Source organism: Nicotiana sylvestris, chromosome 11, assembly GCF_000393655.2.
Source record: "Nicotiana sylvestris chromosome 11, ASM39365v2, whole genome shotgun sequence".
Lineage (NCBI taxonomy): Eukaryota > Viridiplantae > Streptophyta > Magnoliopsida > Solanales > Solanaceae > Nicotiana > Nicotiana sylvestris.
Window position 1 is genome coordinate 5,367,073 of NC_091067.1, and position 20,885 is coordinate 5,387,957.

Consider the following 20,885-nt stretch of genomic DNA (forward strand, 5'->3'; position numbering starts at 1 on the left):
TTATTTTTTCATATTTCTTTTATTTCATAACAAATACTTGCTATATTTCTTTTTTGCTCCACAAAAATTTAGGAAATGTTAAAAGTCTTTCAGTCCCACGGGAAGAAGGGACCCTAGTTTCCTTTTGGTTCTCGTTTTGTATAGATTTTACTATATTTTTTATACTATATTAAATAATAAAATAATAATTAATATTAATTTTAATAATATAATATATTAAACTATAATTTAATAAGATTAATAGAGGTGTAGAGGAAGCAGAGCTAAAGCACAAGTACTGACATGTTTATTTGCTGCAACAGTTTATCATGTATGGAGCGAAAGAAATGCCAGAAAATTTCAGAATGAAAGTAAGGAGAGTCAACAAAGACTTGGAGAAATCAGCCTCCAACTACACATCAGTGGACAAATGAAACAATGTTGTTACAGTCCTTATTTTTACCAACCTTTCAACGAGTATGAGTCTCCAGATTGGGCTAACCCTTATTCTACCCCAGAAGTAAATCACCATCGACGACAGAATTTTCGTGTATTATGCCAGCAGTACTCTAGGTTTTTTCTCTCCTCTCTCTCTCTCTTGCTGTATTTTGTAATTCCATTGCGCTGGTGATAGTTCCTTTTGATTGAGTTTAAGTAATCGCTATTGGTATATGGGCGATATTATGTTCTGCTCGCCTCTCTCACTGTGCTTATTTCGTTTTATCTTGTGACAAGAGGGGTTGCTATGATGGTAAGCAGCTTCACTTCCAACCAAGAGTTTGTGAGTTCGAGTATGCCGGGGTCTATTTGGAAACAACCTGCCTCTCTACCCAGGGTAGGGGTAAGTTTTGCGTACCACTATCCTCCCCAGACCCCACTAAGTGGCATTATGCTGGGTTGTTGTTGTTGTTGTTAAAGGCACCTTTGCTGTAGTGCAGGCCGAGAGTTTCGTCTTGCTTTGACTAAAAGCAAATATTATTGTTAACAAAGTGATAATGGTTAGCTATAGAAAATACGGTACTCCCTCATTCTTGTTTGCGTGACACTCTTTTCTTGTTAGTTTCTTCCCAAAAGAATGATACATTTCTATATTTGAAATAAACCCAACTTTGAACTTCACGAATGTTATGTAAAATTTAAGACCCAAAAAATTCAAAAGTCTTTGTTTCTTAAATTCCATGTTCAGTTAAACTATGTCACATAAGTTGGAATAGAGCGACTACTTATTTAGTTTGAGAAAACTAGGAGCTTATAACTGCATCTTTGCATCTGAATCAAAGTTTAAGATGGTTTTGAATGCACGTGACTTTTACCTCTATGAATTATTATCTTTTAATTCATTTGTTCGTATAATTATTCTTTTAATTATCCGTATAATTGTACTTATAATTATTCAACATTAATAATATACCAGTGTATTCCCACAAGTGAGGCATGGAAGGGTATTGTGTACGCAAACCTTGCCCCAGTTGCCATGTTTTTAGATCTGTTGTCCATTGTGACGGTTGGAAGTGATTGAGAGTAAGAAATAGTTCCTCGTAATAAAAGGAGATGAGATCAAAAGGACTACCATGAACATAAAGAACTGAATTCAAAGGTAAGAAAAGAAGTGAAGTAGCTTCCTTCTCAAAAAAAGAAGGTGGACTATAAGGTATTTGTAAGTAAAGTACAAAATTGGATGTCAACACAGATTACGTTATCGAGAAATCCTAAACCCAATATATAAGCTGGTCTTCATGCAAGCTACAGATTACTTTTTATTCCTGCAGTGGTAAGTATATTAAGCACCAATTTAAAAAACAAGCTGGCCTAATAAGCAGAAGTAGTGCGTGATTCAAATAATAAGATGGTCAAAACTGCTATAAGAGAATAGAGAAAAAATTAAAATGGAGAATATGATATTCAAATAGCCTGCAAGTACACAAAGAAAAAGGAAAGATGATAGAGTGAAATGAGACGTAGATAAGAGAGACTGGGGGTTAAGGTTTGCACATCACGGTTTTGTTCTTTCAGAAACTGTGGGAGAAGGGGGAAAAAAGGAGGGGGTCACATGAGAAACAAAACAGCCGTTAGAAATGGATGAAAATTTCAAGAGAGGGATGTTTTTGGTCAACTTTGGAACACTTAAGGATTTTTCAGTTAACTGAAATATTAGGACGTAGTGGAAGTTTGACTAAAATAATAGGAATGATTTTGGTTTAAAACTCACGGAATAACCTTTGCAAGCTTCAAATAGTTCTTCCTTATCTCTTTTTGCAAAACCCTTCACACCTACTGATGCAATTAAATAGATACAAAGACTGACGAGAACCACCCTTTCTATTATCTAAGACCAATGGTTACTTACTCCAGCTTTCTCTTTGACCTGAAAATGTCCATTTCATTTGGCTGCACTTCTCAAAGCTACACGTTCACGGTGTTAGTGTTTCTTCTCTGACTGTCTTCTCTGGTTGTCAAGTGCAGCTATAAGTTCCCAATTCTGCCGGTGATAGATGGTGTCGTGAAGCCTTGCAGCTACTCCGAGTTAGAAAAGATTACTGACTTCAAAACCGAGAACTTGATTCAGATGACCCAGTCAGGCAGATTGTTCCGTGGAACCATTACTGAAGGATCTGTAAAACGATCAGTGATTGTTAAAACATGGGATCTTCACCTTCCTGCGCATTTAATACATGTTCATCGTCCATTTCAATTTTGTGTATGTGTAGATACATTTTAATTTGATTTTCTTGTCTATTGTATTGGGTTGAGTGAATGATGTCGAGGGTTTTCTGTAGGATGAGATGGAGTTATATGAAACAGCAAATGCACATCAATATTTGGTGAAGTTGTCTAGGTACTGTTGCGAGAAGAGACTTGCAGCTGTCTATGATGAAGAATTTACCACGGTTTTGTCTGATGTGCTTCTGGCTGGTATTTTACTTACCTCAAGTATTATGTTGAATGGCTGTTTAGTGTGAATTTTGCGTGCTTTTGCATATTCTTCATCTCTTTTTCTTGTTCGTCAGATGACTTTGGATGGGAAAAGCGGATAAATGTGGCAACTCAACTTGCAGACCTCTTGACATGGTTGCATAAAAAGAAGATTGCAGTTGGTAGTGTCACTGCTTCATGCATTATGATTGATAAGGTTGAGTTTAAGCCCTTCATTGTCTTCTTGACTTTAAAATTTCCTATAGAAATCTGGAGATTCTTAACGCGTTACTACATTGCTTTGGCTTGCAGGAAGTGAGTATTAAAGTGTTTGACTTTGGTAACATTGACACAGTTGTCAACGAGGATTCTGAAATTGCTTTAAAGTATCTTGTTGGCAGGGGTACTCCAGAGATTATTTCAAAAGGCATGTTTACTCAGACTTCATCATATCTGATGTTTCATGTTATAGACAAAGATTTTTCTATAATTGTCTGTTGATGCATGATACACAATGATTCATCTACTGTGTTATTTGAGTTCCAGATCCATATTAAAGCCCACTACTTTTTTTTTCTATTTCTATTTCTTTGCACTTTTCCCTTTTTCCTTTCTCCTAAATATCTCATTAAGAGCTAGTTAGGCTTAGTTGTCAGACAAGACAATCTCTAAGTGGAACTGTGACACAAGACCAAAATAACTAAAGCTGAAACCTAAGACAGTGTAATGAAAGCGAGAGCATACATGTGAAATATATCTGTAACTTTAGTCGGGGAGGAGTACTTGTAACCGCGGTTCACATCCTTGAAATCTGCTTTCTTGCATTTCTTAGTTCCCGATGCCATAAAATACTATTTTTCTTGAGAAATCAACATTTTGGTCCATTCTTCTTTTTGTGAATGGTAACTTGGTTAAATATATTAGTTAGACCAAAAAACAGCACAAAAGTAGTGCCAAGCTATATTTACAAAAAGAGCATACCCCAGCTATGTTAACCTAAGGTTACATAGCACCTATCAAATCTACTAATGATTCTGCCTCCTCTACAAAGCTTTGTTTACACCAGAAATGAAACAAAAGGAAACAATTCACTTTAACATTCTGTAAGGAGTTTTTGCTTCTGTCTTCAAAAATTCTTGAATTTCTCTCCGTCCAGATTGTCCAACACAGTGTTTTTAAGAGCGAGAAGTGCAAAAAAGCGATAGGGGCTCGCCTCGCTTCAAAAGCGAAGTGCATGCTTTATTAAAGTGAAGCGTGATTCTTAAAAAAACATAATGTAAACCTTGCAAAGGCACAATATAAAATTATAAATAATCAAAAAATTCAATTTAAAAACTCAAAAGTAGGTACTAGGTACCACCAAATCCTCCACAAACCATAGGACAAGCAAAATCAAAGCTACTAAATTACTAGAATAAACATCTTATTCTTCTACTCTTCTTGTTCTTATTCAAGATTGTCAAAATCTTGAATTCCTCTGTTATCTTCATATTGCTCGTCATCTTCTTCTTCCCCTTCCTCTTCCTCTTCATGATCACTTTCATCTTTATCAATTAGGGATAGAGATTGACTTGTAGTAGCCACACTTTTTCCCTTCCTAATCGAGCTTGAACTTGAAGTATTCCCCCTTAAACCATAAGGATTCTCCCCAACTCCACTAGCAACCGCAACATCACCCCAACTGAAATTAGAGTCGCCTTCAAATACTTCTTCATCTTCACAATTTTTGGGGACTCCGGTTATCCGGTTAGCCACTCATTAGCCTCATCAATATTGTCCAAAAGAATTGGATCAATTAGATTGCGATGGTTGTAGCGACGCCTCAATGCTCTATTGTATTTTATGAACACTAGATTATGGAGGCGCTTCAAGGTTAGTTGATTCCTCTTCTTTGTATGAATCTGCAAACAAGATGTGTCAACTAATTAGTAGGAGTTGGGACAATGAGATATAATTTACTTTATTTCAAAACACGAAATAATTCTTTTTATTTCTCGTGTGTTCAAAAACGCTCTAGTTCCTTTCACATCCGGATGAGCTACAAGTTAAACTTAGAACTCTGTTGGCGAAAGTCTGTAAATCCGGAGGCTCTACACCATATTGGTCCCACCACTCAACTATAGAAGTGACAAAAAATATTCAAGAGTTAATAAGTATAAAAAATACATTAAAGTTAGAGCTATAAAATATAGAAGCACATGGTCACCTGGCGACTTTGTCTTTGTTTAATAGCAAGTCGGAGCTTAAAAAGTCCTTCAGCTGCCTTGTAAATAGCAAGCTGATCTACTATCTTTTCTTGCAAGTCTTCATATGGGGTCAACTTGATAACAACCTCATGGAATCCTGTCCACACTTCTCTAGCCAATGAATTATTCTCATGCTGATCATAAAAGAGTGACGGGTTCAGAATAAGTCCAGCTGCATGCAAAGATCTATGAAATTGCTCACTCCATCTTTCATCAATGATATGAAAGACCTTTGCATATTTTTGCTCATTAGTGAATGATGCTTGAATAGCCTCCTTGGCCCCATTCATAGCTTCATGGAGGTAGCCCATTGGTGGTTTTTGCTCCCCATCCACCAAACAAAGTACTTTAACCAAAGAGCCACCAATTTTAAGAGCATGAAGGACATTATTGCAAAAGTGTCAGTATAGTTGACACAATTGAAGGGGAGCCCAACATCATAGACCCATCGTGCAAAAGCTCTAACTGCACGATCCCTCAAAATGTCCTTAGCAATTTTTTGTATATCTTTTCCACCGCTCTTTGCTTCCGGCTTCTTTGGGAAATAGCAATCTATAGGACCTTTACTCCTATTCGTACCCGCCGATCCATGGCTTGAAGAGATTGCATCTCTTCCCCGTTTTTTTAGAAGTGACAATTCTTCAATATTATCATCATCATCAAGATTGGTCACCAATGGTTGATGACTCATTTGATTTTTTTGCTCCTTCTTCTCAACAAAATTCTTTATTTCATCCCTCACCTCTGGTGGGCATTTTGGACAATTTGTGACGTTTCTATTGCCACCAATAAGATGGAATTTAAAGCGATGAATTCCACCCGTTGTAATCTTGTTACAAAACTTGCATACAACATTTGTATTCTTCTCATTAACTCTATCGCCATATCAATAGGCCGGGTCTTTCTCTTTCGAACTTTGAGACATTTTAAAATCCCTATTAAGATATAAGAAAATACATAATCAAATAAACTGAAAATACATATAATATATATAATAATTAATTTTATAAACGGGAATACACATTAAAAAAAAATCAAATAAACTAAAATATAACACATATATATAAAATTAATTTTCTAAAACGAAATACATATAAAATTAATCAAATAAACTGAAATATAACATATGTATAATAATTAATTTTATATACTGAAATATACACTAAAAAAATCAAATAAACTGTTTGGGTTTTTTGTTGTTGTTGCTGCTGCACTTAGAGGCAACCAACAACAACCACGACCCAGTAAAAGTCCCACTAAGTGGGGTCTGGGGAGGGTAGTGTGTACGCAAACCTTACCCCTACCCCGATAGGGCAAAGAGACTGTTTCCGATAGACTCTCGACTCAGGAAGATGGAACTAAAACACTTAGAGGAAACCAAGTAAGCATATTTAACAGTGAGGTTCCCATCCCTGTTGAGGTTCCAAATCAGTGTATCTTCAGAATCACTGAAACCTTGAAAAGCGTCCAAGGTCTTGTAGAGCTCCACAGCTCTCATATGCTCCCAGTCATTCAAAAAACCTCCTGAAAATAACATTCCATCCTTCCTGTCCCCATGTTGTATCTAACCTTGCTTCTTTTGATGTTGCTATGTTGAACAGATGGGGAATAATTCTCTAAGAGGACCATGTTCTAACCAATTGTCACTCCAAAAAAGTCTTTCCATTCCATTGCCTACCTTGATGGTGGAATGAGCAGCTATTAAAGTGGTCCATTCTTATAATTGGACCCTCCTTATAAGATTGCTAATTTTTATAGAGAAGTTTTCGCTTCCACCTATGTGATATAGCAATCTTGTGGGCTACATAACTACAATATTTCAGGTTTCCTGTTGGTCAATTTGGAGGCAAAATGGTGAAATTTCTGAAATAAGAAATCATCTCTATCCTCTCTCTCTCTCTCTCTATTCCCCCCCCCCCCCTCCTTTCTTTCTTGATGAAATCTATACTAACATCATGTTGTGGACCTTTTTCTTGTACATTGTTCATTAGTGGGCATTAAGCCAAGACTCAGCTGAGAATGCCAAGTCCTCGTATTTTTATGTATTTGTCTGAAAGTAAAAACTAGGTAAAAGCCTCTCTACCTTCACAAGGTAGGTGTATGGTTTGCGTACACACTACCATTCCCAGGCCCCACTTGTGAGATTACATTGGGTTTTTTGTTGTTGTTAAGAACTAGGGAAAAGAAATCTGTATGAAGAACCTATGACTCTTAAGCTTTCCCCATGTGGAGAAATTTAATTGTATTTGTTGTTTTTATGTATGCATATCGTGGAATTTATCTGCTCTTTGCTAAAAAGTTCTATTCTTATTTTGCTGGTTCAATGCAGGTAAGCGGACATTGAAATCTGATGTTTACATATTTGGTCTTCTACTGATGGAGTTAATATCTAAAACGAAGTTTGATTCTTGTCATCTTCCTGACCCAAATGAGGATAAACCTGGCGGAAATTTTTTGGTTCATGAATGCTTCGAAGAGGTTGATTATCAAACTGCAGCAGAAATCTCAAAGCTGACTTGCTGTTGCCTGGATCTTGATCCAGGCAATAGGCCAACAATGAAAAGTGTTTTTGACACTTTGGTAAAACTGAGGAGGGTCGGGGGGAAACGAAAAAGAGATGAAAACGAGGCCAAAATAGAATAAGCTGCCCCTTTGCTTAGCTACTTTTAACTTTTGTATAAACTAAATTGCTAAGGTTGTTGCATGGCAGTGGTGGAACTTTGTGAATGATCTCCAAATGATTTGTTTTACTGACCTAGGAATTGGAGATTTTCCAATTCTTTAAGCAAATTATTGCGGATATGAGTTCTTGGAGGGAAGGATACCGAGGGTCTATCGGAAACAACCTCTCTAACCCAGGGTAGGGGTAAGGTCTGCGTACACATTACCCTTCCCAGATCCCACCAGTGGGATTATACTGGATTGTTGTTGTTGTTAATGCTCCTACTTGCACACGTCTACGCAATCTACTTGAAATTTTCCAATTTAGCACATCTACTTGGTAAACACAAACATGATAAAAGTCTCTGAATGGCGTCGATTTGGCAGATATGGCTAGAGTAAAAAAATTAAAACCAACTTAATGATATGATTCCGTGATGTATTTGCACAATTATTAACTATTAAGTTTAAAATTGTTTGGTTTGATATAAATGTTGCATGTGGGCAAGTTTTTACCATGGCTAACCTACGGAGTAAAGAGTAAAGACTACCCAAACAGTAAAATATCATTTTATCATCACTTCCACACATGTTCTTCTCCGTCATAATATTAACTGACAAAACAAAAACACATCTTGAAAGATATAAAAAAATTCCTGCATAGGAATTAGGGGAATCCTCATGAATTCAACTATTTGATATCAGATTTTTGACTGTATTGAGGAAGTTTTGGGTTTGAAAGAGTGAAATAGGAATGATGAGAGAGCCCTCACAGAAGAGGTGGAGATGAGAAAGTTCTGTGTCACACAAGATGGTTGTCGTCAATAAATACTAGCACAAACGTGTCATGGATACTTGTTTTTGATCGTGACTTTGTTGAGTTGCCGATAGTCGATATACATTCTCAACGAATCATCTTTTCTTCAAACAAATAGGATTGGTGCACCCCACAGTGACACACTAAGTCTTATGAAACTCCTCCGAAATATCCTTCAACTATTTTGAATTCCTTTAATTCTCTTGGGGCCATTCTGTATGGTGGAAAGTATATTGCGTGTTCGGGCAGAATATCAATCCCAAAATCAATCACTCTGTTGGATGGAAATTGGGGAAGCTCGTCAAGAAAGACTTACGAAAATCATTCACAATCTCGGTAACCATGACTCGAACTAAATGGTAGATATACCTTTTGGTGATCATCTTCATTGCCCGAAGATAGTGAATAAAAACCTACCCATAGATATAGGAATATTCCTTTCCGGTTCATTCGAAAACTCAAAACTAACAGCTTTGGTTCGACCATCCAGATTGGCATTACATGAGTAGAGCCGATCTATGCCCATGATTACTATAAATTCTATCATAATCAATGCTACAAGTCGATTATGGCGTCTCGTTCATGTACTATTATGGTACAACTCTTATAAACACATGTGGCACTATAGAACTGTTTATCTTGAAATACGAGTAACAATTAAACTTGTAATGTGGTTATAAGGATACGTGATCTGATTCAATGTCAATTGATAAATGGCTAAATAAATAAATGAATAACGCGATTAAAATGAATCAAACCAGTGCAGTTTGCAAGTTATCGACCTCGGTTTGGTATAGGCTCGAGATCAAGTGTCAAGAACAATAAGAACAACAAGAACAGTAAGAACAGTGGGAGATTATACACAAGTAAAAGAGCTGAGTGTTTATTATTTCTCAGCAATTGCGTATGTGGTTCATATGATCTTACAAATGATCAGGGTTCCTCTTTATATAGTAGAGGAATCCTAAATAAGGTATAACTCTAATTTCAAAAACAAAATACATGATTGATATTAATAACCGTTAAGGGTTTTGTCAATCCCGAGATTCCCGCCGAGATTTGTGGTCGATTGCGGATATCTCATTGTTCCGTTACTCGATGTCGATCTTGCCCGATCGATCGTTCAGTCTCCTTGATCGGGACTTAATCTCAAGGTAGATGCTCAAGCCCATAAAATTGGACGTGGTCGATTTTAACCGTATACCGATAGTCCTCGCGTTTTTTAGAGTGAAATGATATGAAACGTTTTGAGCCTCAATTCCCCTGTACCTCGATCATGACGTCGTCTTCGTGACGTAAGCGATGGATGCGACTGAAACGTCCCCTCAGTTCAGTTCCCAAAAACCATCAACGAATGTTAATTGTCGGTCGGCCACTAGTATCACCGAACCGTCACCTCAAACCTATAAATATCACCTCCTTCCTTGATCCAAACTTTACCTTGCTTTGATTAGGAACTCTTAACTCCCCAATTCTTCTCATATTTCTCTCGTCGGCGCCAGTTACACCACCGTTGCTTCAACCGGAGCTACTAATTTCATACCTTTCCACCTTTTACAAATCTAAAAATGGCGAAGACCTCCAAGACTATGCCGCAAAAAGAGAAAGCTTCATCTTCTTCTTTCCGGCCGGCCGGTGATAAAACGCTGGTAGAACCGTCCCCCTATGAATACGTTCCTGGCCCATGCGTTCTCAAATCTGACTTTAAAGTCGAGAACCCCTCATCGGTGTCGGGCCGGTGCGAATACGTGTTGATGTACATGTGCTCGATTACCGAGGGTCATGTCGAGGCTATGAAGACGGACTGCAACTGGGGTTCGGGGGTAGTAGTGCACATTTCTTCACCTGAAGAGAGCATCACCACACACGTGAACAGGTTCTTAAGTGTTTACACTTACCCCTTCACACTGTATCCCATCGACCCGGTGATTTTTGACTTCTGCAGGAGGTATGAAGTCACCCTCGGTCAGCTCTATTCTTCACTTTGGCGCTTAGTGATAATGTTGCGCTTCTTCTCCAACGAGGCCGAAGGGTTAGAGTTCACTCTGGATCATCTTATACGGTTGTACCGGCCTCGACTCTACCGAGGGCTAGTTAATATTCACTGTCGAGCAACAAAGACTCTATTCTCTAGCATCGACGAGGATAAAGTTGAGGCTAGATGAGCCGATTCATCTAGGTGAGGACCTGCGATATAATACCGAAGGAAAAGATGCCATTCCCTGAGGAATGAAATCTCAAACGTAAATGATATTTTAATTTTCGATCTTCATATTTCTTTTGATTTTGCCTAACATTTTTCTTTAATCATACAACTGTCCCTTGGATGCCTCAGGAGGTGCCCGATTTTGAAGACTGGATCCAAAAGCTCGCCTCTACTTCGACTCGTGTTGAACGAGCGTGGAGGATTTGGCCAAGGGCATGTGAGAGGCCAAGAACCATGGTAAGGATTTCTTCTTATGTATTCCGAAGTAATTACATATTTTCTTCATTACTAATCTTTCATCCCATTCTGAGGCCCTCAAGTGAAGGCGTAGAAGCCAAGTCCCCGGCTCTGAGGCCTGAAAAGGATAAGAAGAGAAAGGATCTCTCATAATCCGAGGTTCCCAAACCCAAACCTCAATAGGTGAGGAGAAATATGGTCGGTCTTTAGGCGGAAACGGTCCAAAAGTTGAGAGACCAAGATGAAGAAGAAGACACTTCGATGTTGATAGTCCGCCCTCGGAAGGCCGTCGAGGTCGCCCCACATTCCGAGCTCCCACCTGCTATAACCGAGCCTTGCGTCGAGGAGGCTTTGAAGAAAAACTCAGGGGTGAACCCCAGGTCTCATGAGGTCGAGGTGATTTCTCGATCATCAACTTCTACACCGGGCGGGGTCGGTTCTAAAACTCAGAAGATCGGACAGAGCCATGGCAATATGTCAACTACCTTCAATGCCGGTCTTTTATGAAGAAGCAATAAGGGATGCCTAAAGGCTGAAGACCCCTGAGGTCAGCGGAGGCTCTAGCATAGGTGATCCTTTCTGGGATTGCTTTGTGGGGTCGATGACGCCTCTAATATTATTGATGCTCCAATCCTTATGGCAGAAGCCCAACGTCTTTTTTTCAAGGTAAGTACCAGTTGCTTTTTGGTTACTTTCCTTTGCTTCTTTCTTCACAAATCTAACTTGTGGATTCTTCTTTATATAGGCCTCTGCCGAATTCTGAACTGACCTTTGTTAGTGAAGCCGAACTCCAAAAGGTCTCGGAAGAGAGAAATGCCCTGAAGATACTTTGTGGCCAAAAGGATGAGTCATAAAGAATCTTTAAGCAAATCTAGCCAAGGCTCATGAAGTGGAGGCCAAGTTAGACAAGCAGGTAACCACCCTTCTGATAAAGTATGGAATCAACTCGACTGTGATAGCTAATACTTCGATATATTAGCTGCAGCAGAAGGTGAAGAAAATCAAGCTACTCCGGGCAGAGGTCGATCAGGTCAAGGCCGACTATGATCAGTGGAAAGATAGAATGGATCGTCTTGCTGCGAAAAGGGAGGCCGCTTTGGCCAAAATATCTTCGGCCAAGGCCCAACTCCAAGGCCTTAGAGAGAATAGTTCGGCCCAGGCCAAGAGGGTCGAAGAACTCGAAGCTAGGCTCGCTAGGGCCAAAGGCGGAGGATGATAAGACCAAGGTCATGGCGGACAAGTCCATTGCCATGTACCAGGCCGATGCTGAAGCTACCCAAACTCAGCTAATGGAGGCTTCCGATCAGGAGCAGTGGCATAGTGATTTGGCAAAGTGTCAATCCCGGAGGTAAACCCTCGAGGAAATTCATGCTCAAGGTTTTGACCTCTTTAATTAAATTGCTCGTGCCAAAGAGCTTTAAACCAAAGCCAGGCAACTCGCCTCTTCCGATGATGATGATGATGACACTGAGGCAGACGAGGCGGGTCCAAAAGTGGAGAAGATGGAGATGAGGTCGTTGAAGAAAATGCTCCTGGAGAAGCTACTCGGGAGGAAGATGGTCCTGGGGGAACTAGCCCCGACCGTAGTTAAATTCTAACTTCTTTTCTTTTCTCTTTTGTAAGGCTTTGACTAGCCTCTTGTACATGTTTTTTGACATAATAGAAAATTTCTTTTTGATGTCTTCATAAATTTTTTTCTTTGATGCCTTCATATGTTTCTTTGTCTTTATCGGAAACGTTGAAACTTTTATTGCTGTGATTTTATTATTTTCAACTCATAACCAAAGTAAATCCTTAAGTTTTGGACCCTTAAGTTTTTGGGTTATACGAGGGTAAGCCCCTGAATTCGAAATCTATTAGAGACCTTATCCCGGGGGTGGCTCGATCGAACTGATAGATGTGTTATCTTAAACAATCAAGTTTGAATGAATCCTGAATTTAGGATAAAGTGAACGTGTAGGTTTTTATCAGATGATTGTTAAGTTTTTTGATCTTACCGCTATATACCATTTAGGTGAATCTTTGAGTTGTAGTTGACATTTGTTTGAGCTTGGAATAGCGTAACCCTTAGGTTCGAATCGAGTGAGGATGAGGTCTCGAACCCTAATTGTATTGGACCTTAGGCCTTTTATTTTGTCCCTTAGGATTTTATATCGGTCCTTAGGCTCTTTAAATCGGCCCTTAGGCTCTTTAGGTCAGGCCAATTTGGCCTCTAAAAATGGCTATTATTTTTCTCTTTTTGGCTAAAAGACTTAGTGAAAATTTCTTATGCCTTAGCTTAAGTTTTTTATACCCATTGGGTTTTTCGAGGGACCGATGATCGGAATCCTATTTTTCATTTTGTGCCTTAATGTGTTTGCGTTAAGATATTTTGATACCCCTTAAGGTTTATTCAAAAGTTGATATTTATCGAAGCCTTTAAATTATTCGAGGGCTGATTTTATCGAAGCCCTTTTTTATTTGATTTGCTGAGGGTATCCTTATTTAACTGATTTTTCAAAGTGTTTGAAGGTCTTTTGTTTATAGCGGGTGTCGGACATCTCTGAGCCGTTTTATTTTGGCCGTAGCCTTTAATACGGCCGTAGCCTTTAATGTGGCTGTAGCCTTTCATATGGCTGTAATCTTCGGGTTTGTCTCTTGGACTTATTTCCCGATAACACTTCAAACTTGATCGAAGTGTTAGTCCCCGAGCATGGTGGCCTTGGCCTATATATCGAGGGATGCCTCTTTGAGGTCTTATAATTTCGAACCTAGATAGCTCGAGTGTGCAGTCCCCGAGTGTTCAAGGTATGCTTGTACTTGGCCCTTAAGCCATTTTTCACAAGTGTTAGTTTTGCACAATATATCATAATCACAAGTACATGAATCGTATAGTAGAAAATTTACTTCGAAACATGAGATGTTCGAGAAAAGAGAATGCTTCTTTGAATAATTTATACATGCGTACGTGTTTTGTTGAACTCGTCTAATCTATATGGACACGGTTCATACGATCGTTTGGCCCATTACAAAATTTTCCTATCGAGACCCATTGATACTAGGTATATTTCTCGAACACATAACATCCGAGGGTGATGCCCCCCAGTATTCAAGGTTGATTGCAAAGAAGCCTTGGATACTGTTGAATTATCCTCAGGTAGCACATAATTGTTGCCTCGTTAAAAACCTTACCGAAAAAACCCGTTTGGATAAAAACCGATCTAAGGAAAAAACCCGTTTGGACACAATTTTGACACGCCAAACAAATGGGTACACGTACGCGTGACCCATTTCAAGATAATATTCTTAATTAAAAAGTGGTAAAAGGTAAAAGTACATAGGTTCTAAAATGAGTAATTAGACAATCCTAATAAGCCAAGTATGATCCAAACGACCGTGCTAGAACCACAGAACTCGGGAATGCCTAACACCTTCTCCCGAGTTAACTGAATTCCTTACCCGGATTTTTGTGTTTGCAGACCGTAAATAAGAGTCGACTTCCTCGATTCAGGATTTTAAACCGGTGACTTGGGATACCATAAATTATCCCAAGTGGCGACTCTGATTTAATATAAATAATTCTGTTTCGATTGTCACTTTAAGTTGGAAAAAGCTCCCTTATACCCTTTACGGGGTGTAGGCAAAAGGAGGTGTGGAAGAGACCATGCCGCACTCTACCCAACCCATCTCAAGCACACCCGAGTCTGATGATAAATACTCGCTCATCAAGAACCTAGCTGAAGAACTTAAGAAATTGACTAGCTGGATTCAAGGCGTTGAATGAAGTAAGGGAATTTAAGGGTTGAATTATGAAGATCTTTGCATACAACCCGATGTCGAACTGCCTGAGGGGTACAAACCTCCTAAGTTCGAGATGTTTGAAGGTACAGGGGATCTAAGGGTCAATTTGAGAACATACTGTGACAAGCTGGTTGGAGTAGGGAAAGACGAGAGGATCTGCATGAAGCTTTTCATGAGGAGTCTGAAAAGAGATGCTCTGTCTTGGTACATTAGCCAAGATCCGAAGAAATGGTCAAACTGGGTAGGCATGGCATCTGAATTCATGGACAGGTTCAGGTTCAACACAGAGAATGCACCGAATATGTTCTACATTCAGAATCTGAAGAAGAAGCCCACAGAAACATTTCGTGAGTATGCTACTCGCATGAGGTCCGAGGCTGCTAAGGTCAGACCCGCCTTAGAGGAGGAATAGCTGAACAAATTCTTCGTCCAGGCTCAAGACCCGTAGTATTATGAAAGGCTAATGTTGATTGAGAGCCATAAATTTTCTGACATTATCAAGCTGGGTGAAATGATCGAAGAGGGCATTAAAAGTGGTATGGTTACAAACTTTGAGGCCTTTCAAGCTACAAACAAAGCCTTGCAATCTGGTGGTGTGTCTAAGAAAAAGGATGTAGGAACTGTAATGGTTGCATAGAGAACCAAATCTCCTGCCAAATAGCAAATTTATCCAACACCTCCACTCACATATCAACCAACTCCGAACTACCAAGCACCCTCGCCCTCTTACCAAACTCCACCACCCCCTTATCAATCACCTCCACCTCCCACATATCAGCCTACTTCATCTAGATATTCTCAACACGCACATGTTTACCAAGCCTACAATGCTCAACCATCCAACTATCAATCACCTCCTACACGCCAAAACTTCCATAGACCTTGACCAAATTTCGATCGTAGACCTCCTAAACAATACACAACCATTGTTGAACCTATTGCCCAGTTGTACAAGAGACTCAAAGCTATTGGTTATGTCACCCCCATCCCTACTGTAACCCCTGATAACCCTTCTCAGTGGGTTAACCTAAACAAATCCTGTGCATTCCATTCCGGTATGAAGGGACACACCATCGACGAATGTCGCTCTCTGAAAGACAAGATCTAGGCTTTAATCGATAACAAGATTATTGTGGCAAAGGAACCTACTCCAAATGTCTACAATAAACCTCTGCCAGACCATAAGGGTGGATGCGTTCACATGATTGAAATAGAGGATGATTGGGATCCCGAGGGATCAGTCAGGTTGATCGTAGAGGGTGATGACCCAAAGAAGCCAATAGTTACTCTTAATATGATCGTGGTCCTGATTCAGCCCTCTCGGGACACCGAGGTAAATATGTCCGTGCCTCTTGAGTTTGAAGCAACGTCATCTGCAAAGACACCATCACCAATTGAGGTCGAATTTGTGACTCCAGCAAATACACCCACGCTGTTTGAAGTTGTAGTTTTGTCGGCCAAGGCCCATGCTCCGTTCGGAGTAAAGATATCCACGCCGATCCTAGTGGCAATGTCGACCATGAAACCATTCCATACAAAGGCTATACCATGGGACTATACAGCCGAGGCAAGGAGGAAAGGCAAGGTCAGGTTCGAAGAAACTGTTGCCGCACAGGGTATGATAAGAACTGTTAGGGTCTATACCCCGGAACACCTAGTTGAGTCAAGCAAGCAGGCCTCCAATCGGTCACCCATCATTGAGACAGGTCTAGATGATCTTTGGAGAAAGATACAGGCCAAGGAATACTCGGTCATCGACCAGTTGAACAAAACACCACCGCAAATCTCCATCCTACCGTTGGTACAAAATTTTGAGGCGCACAAGAATGCTCTGTTGAAGGGGCTGAGTGAAGCATACGTTCCAAGCAACATCACTGGTGGTGAAATGGACAACATAGTGGGACATGTATTGGAAAGTCATAAGATTACTTTTCACGAGGATGAGCTACCGCCTGAAGGGTTAGGACACAACATAGCACTGCACATCACTGTGCAATGCGAGGACTACTTTATCACCAGGATCTTGATCGACGGGGGTTCTAGTCTCCACATTTTTTCGCTGGTAATACTCAAGAAATTGGGCAAGGGACTGCATGAAATAAAGGACGGATCCATAAATGTAAAAGCCTTCGACGGTTCCCAGAGGTCCACTATTGGGAAAATTAGTTTGTGTTTGCAAATGGGGCCAACTTAGTTCGATGTTGACTTCCAAGTGATAGACGTGCCAGCATCTTACAATCTGCTATTAGGACGACCATGGATTCATACTGATGGGGTCGTAGTGTCAACACTATACCAGGCGGTAAAATTCGAATGGAATCACCAGGAGGTGATCATTCACGGTGACGGTAGCAACCCTATATACAGTTTCCAGACCATTCCGGCAATCGAAGGAAGAAGGAAACTAGGTGGAGAGACTTACCATCACATTGAACGGGTAAATGCTGTTGAGAAAGACAAATGGTGGGATAACAAGATCGAAAGTAACCTTGGCAAGAACTTCCAAGGAATCACTAAACCCATAAAATTCAAGAAACATGGCACAACTTTCGGTCTGGGATACGAGTACACCTGGGAAGAATTCAACAACTGGTCGCCACTATGGCGCGACCCTTACTATCCACTGGAGCAGCCGATACCACATTTGGAGCAGACCTTCCAACCGGATGATATTATTTATGGGTCAGATGAAGAAGAAGCACTAGCAGCGGTGAAGAACTGGTTCTTATAAGACAATGACATGGACTGTTGTGTTGTTCTAGAGGAGGAGGGGGGAGGCCCTTCCATACAGGCTGTAAGCAGAGGGGCATGCATCAATAACTGGACCATCAGGACAACCAGAGCCCGACGAGCCTCGGAGTAGCAAGGCTTAAACAAGCATCATGCACTATTTTTATTTACTAAATGATTTTATTTTTGCATTTTAATTCCCGCAATAAGATCTCCAATGTTCAAGAACAATTATGCAATTTATCAAAGCATTTTAACTTTTCTTATGATTCGACACTTATTATTATTTTTCTCTTATTACTTTAATTATACAACATTACTATTACTTATCTTGATGAACCGATGACTGTGACATGCAACGAGACAACGCAACAACAGACATAGATTCAGAGGAAGATAACAAACCAGAAGAGATTATTAAGGAAGTTGACAATTTTGAGAATAGACCTAAGTCCAACCTAGACGAAATAGAAGTTGTTAACTTGGGAGATGCAGAAAACGTCAAAGAAACACAAATCTGTGTTCACTTATTTCCATCAGAAAAGAAGGAATACACCAATTTTCTAAGAGAATATGAGGATATATTCGCTTGGTCGTATGATGACATGACTGGTTTAAGTACGTCTATTGTGGTTCACAAACTGCAGATCGATCCAACCTATCCGCTGGTAAAGCAAAAGCTCAGGAAGTTCAAACCTGATATGAGTCTGAAAATCAAGGAAGAAGTTACTAAGTAGGTCAAAGCTAAGGTTCTCAGGGTAGTAGAATATCCTACATGGTTAGCTAACATCGTTCCAGTACCAAAGAAGGATGGGAATGTCCGAGTCTGTGTCGACTACTAGGATCTCAATCGGGCAAGTCCGAAAGACGACTTTCCTTTGCCAAACATACACATTCTGATTGTCAATTGTGCCAAGCATGAGTTGTAGTCATTTGTAGATTGTTTTGCTGGTTATCATCAGATCTTGATGGATGAAGAAGATGCTGAGAAAACGGATTTCATTACGCCGTGGGGAATGTATTGTTACAAGATAATGTTGTTTGGGTTAAAGAATGCTGGGGCCACCTACATGAGGGCCATGACTACCATTTTCCATGATATGATACACAAGGAGATATAGGTGTACGTAGATGATGTTATCATCAAATCCAAGAAGGCCACTGATCACATGGAAGATTTGAGAAAGTTCTTCAATAGACTGTGAAGGTACAACCTAAAACTGAATCCCGCAAAGTGTGCATTTGGGGTTCCGGCGGGAAAACTACTTGGGTTTATTGTGAGTCTCCGAGGAATAGAACTGGATCCATCAAAAGTCAAAGCTATTTAAGAGTTGCCACCGCCAAAGTACAAGAAGGACGTGATGAGCTTCTTGGGGAGACTCAACTACATCCATCCGTTCATAGCACAATCTACAGTTATCTGCGAGCCAATCTTTAAGATGTTAAAGAAATACATCGCTACCAAATAGACTGATGACTACCAAAGGACCTTCGACAGAATCAAGGAATACTTGTCCACACCACCGGTCTTGGTCCCGCCCAAGACAGGTAGACCTCTATTACTCTACCTTGTAGTATTGGATGGAGCTTTCGGTTGCGTTCCGGGCAGCATGATGAGATGGGGAGGAAAGAACAGGCCATTTATTACCTCAGTAAGAAGTTCACCCCATACGAGGCCCGATATTCTCTGTTAGAGCGCACTTGTTGTGTTTGACTTGGGTAGCCCAGAAGCTGAGGCATTACTTCTGTACCTATACTACATATCTCATATCAAGGATGAAGTACATCTTCTAGAAGCCCATGCCCACTGGAAAGCTAACCAAGTGGCAAATCTTGTTGAGTGAATTTGACATTGTCTTCGTAACTCAGAAGGCTATCAAGGGACAAGAACTAGCAGATCACCTTGCTGTGAACCCCGTGGATGGAGAATACGAACCCCTGAAAACGTATTTTCCTAATGAAGAGGTATCATTCATAGGAGAAGACATTACTAAATCCTATTATGGTTGGAGAATGTTTTTCGATAGAGTGGCAAATTTCAAAGGAGTTAGAATATGAGCAGTCTTCGTATCAGAAACTGGTCAGCATTATCCGGTGTCCGCCAAACTAAGATTCCCGTGCACAAACAATATGGACGAATACGAAGCCTGCATCTTAGGGCTCAAGATGGCTATTGACATGAACATTCAAGAGTTGCTAGTGATTGGAGATTCAGACTTGCTTATACATCAGGTCCGAGAAGAATGGGCAACGAAGAACTCCAAGATACTCCCGTATCTACATTATGTACAGGAATTTAGAAAGAGGTTCACAAAGATGGAATTCCAACATGTTCCTAGAGTCCAGAATGAGTTCGCCGATGCATTGGTTACCCTATCATCCATGATACAACATCTAGACAAAAACTTCACTGATCCCATTCCAGTAAAAATCCATGATCAGCCAGCTTATTGTGCCCATGTTGAGGAATAAGCAGACGGAAAGCCTTGGTTTTATGATATCAAGGAGTATTTGGCAAAGGGCGAGTACCTAAAACTTGAAAAATCCTACTCATAAACGCACGCTTCAGAGGTTATCCAATAATTTCTTTCACGGCGGAGGAATCCTGTATAGGAGGACTCCTGATTTGGGATTACTAAGGTGTGTCGACGCAAAAACATCTAGGCTACTAGAGGAAATTTATGCTGGGACCTGCGGTCTACATATGAACGGTTTTGTCTTAGCAAAGAAGATACTCCGAGCTAGTTACTTTTGGATGACTATGGAAACGAACTGCATCCAGTATGTCCGAAAATGTCACTACTATGAAATACATGCATACATGATAAAGGTACTTCCAAATGAGATTAATGCAACAAGCTTCCCATGGTCGTTCACCGCTTGGGGGATGGATGTTATTGGACCAATCGAGCCCTCCGCTTCCAATGGACACAGATTTATCTTGGTAGCAATCGACTATTTTACCAAATGGGTCGAAGCAACATCTATCAGAGCAGTAATCAAGAAAGTCGTGGAAGACTTTGTCCGCGATCGCATTGTTTGTCGATTCAGGATTCCAGAGTCAATCATTACTAATAATGGCTCCAACCTCAACAGTGACTTGATGAAAGCTATGTGTGAAACCTTCAAGATTCGACACAAGAATTCTACAGCCTACAGACCTCAGATGAATGGAGTCGTAGAAGCTGCCAACAAAAATATCAAGAAGATACTGAGGAAAATGATAGAAAAGCATAAGCAGTGTCACACGAAGTTATCATTTGCTCTATTGGGGTATTGCACCACAGTCTGCACATTGACTGAGGCAACCCCCTAT

The 20,885-nt window shown here is 40.1% G+C and overlaps 2 protein-coding genes across 2 annotated transcripts; both read left to right on the forward strand.

Moving 5' to 3' along the window:
- Positions 1 to 262: 262 nt before the first annotated feature.
- On the forward strand, positions 263 to 7,928 carry LOC104237727 (wall-associated receptor kinase-like 8). The gene is made up of 6 exons (XM_009791928.2): positions 263 to 552; positions 2,443 to 2,677; positions 2,757 to 2,892; positions 2,988 to 3,109; positions 3,205 to 3,319; positions 7,468 to 7,928. Exons 1-6 carry the CDS (start codon positions 410 to 412, stop codon positions 7,779 to 7,781), a joined length of 1,065 nt encoding a protein of 354 aa, XP_009790230.1. The 5' UTR covers positions 263 to 409; the 3' UTR covers positions 7,782 to 7,928.
- Positions 7,929 to 19,699: 11,771 nt separating this feature from the next.
- LOC138880685 (uncharacterized) lies at positions 19,700 to 20,041 on the forward strand. The gene has a single exon (XM_070160861.1). It carries the CDS (start codon positions 19,700 to 19,702, stop codon positions 20,039 to 20,041), a length of 342 nt encoding a protein of 113 aa, XP_070016962.1.
- The last annotated feature ends 844 nt before the right edge of the window (positions 20,042 to 20,885 follow it).

Bases quoted from the DNA above. Each gene is read 5' to 3' on its own strand.
- LOC138880685 (XM_070160861.1), top strand. From the start codon at position 19,700: ATGGACGAATACGAAGCCTGCATCTTAGGGCTCAAGATGGCTATTGAC.
- LOC104237727 (XM_009791928.2), top strand. From the start codon at position 410: ATGAAACAATGTTGTTACAGTCCTTATTTTTACCAACCTTTCAACGAG. The intron at 553-2,442 runs GTTTTTTCTCTC...TGTCAAGTGCAG, and splicing joins TTATGCCAGCAGTACTCTAG to CTATAAGTTCCCAATTCTGC. The intron at 3,320-7,467 runs GCATGTTTACTC...GGTTCAATGCAG, and splicing joins TCCAGAGATTATTTCAAAAG to GTAAGCGGACATTGAAATCT.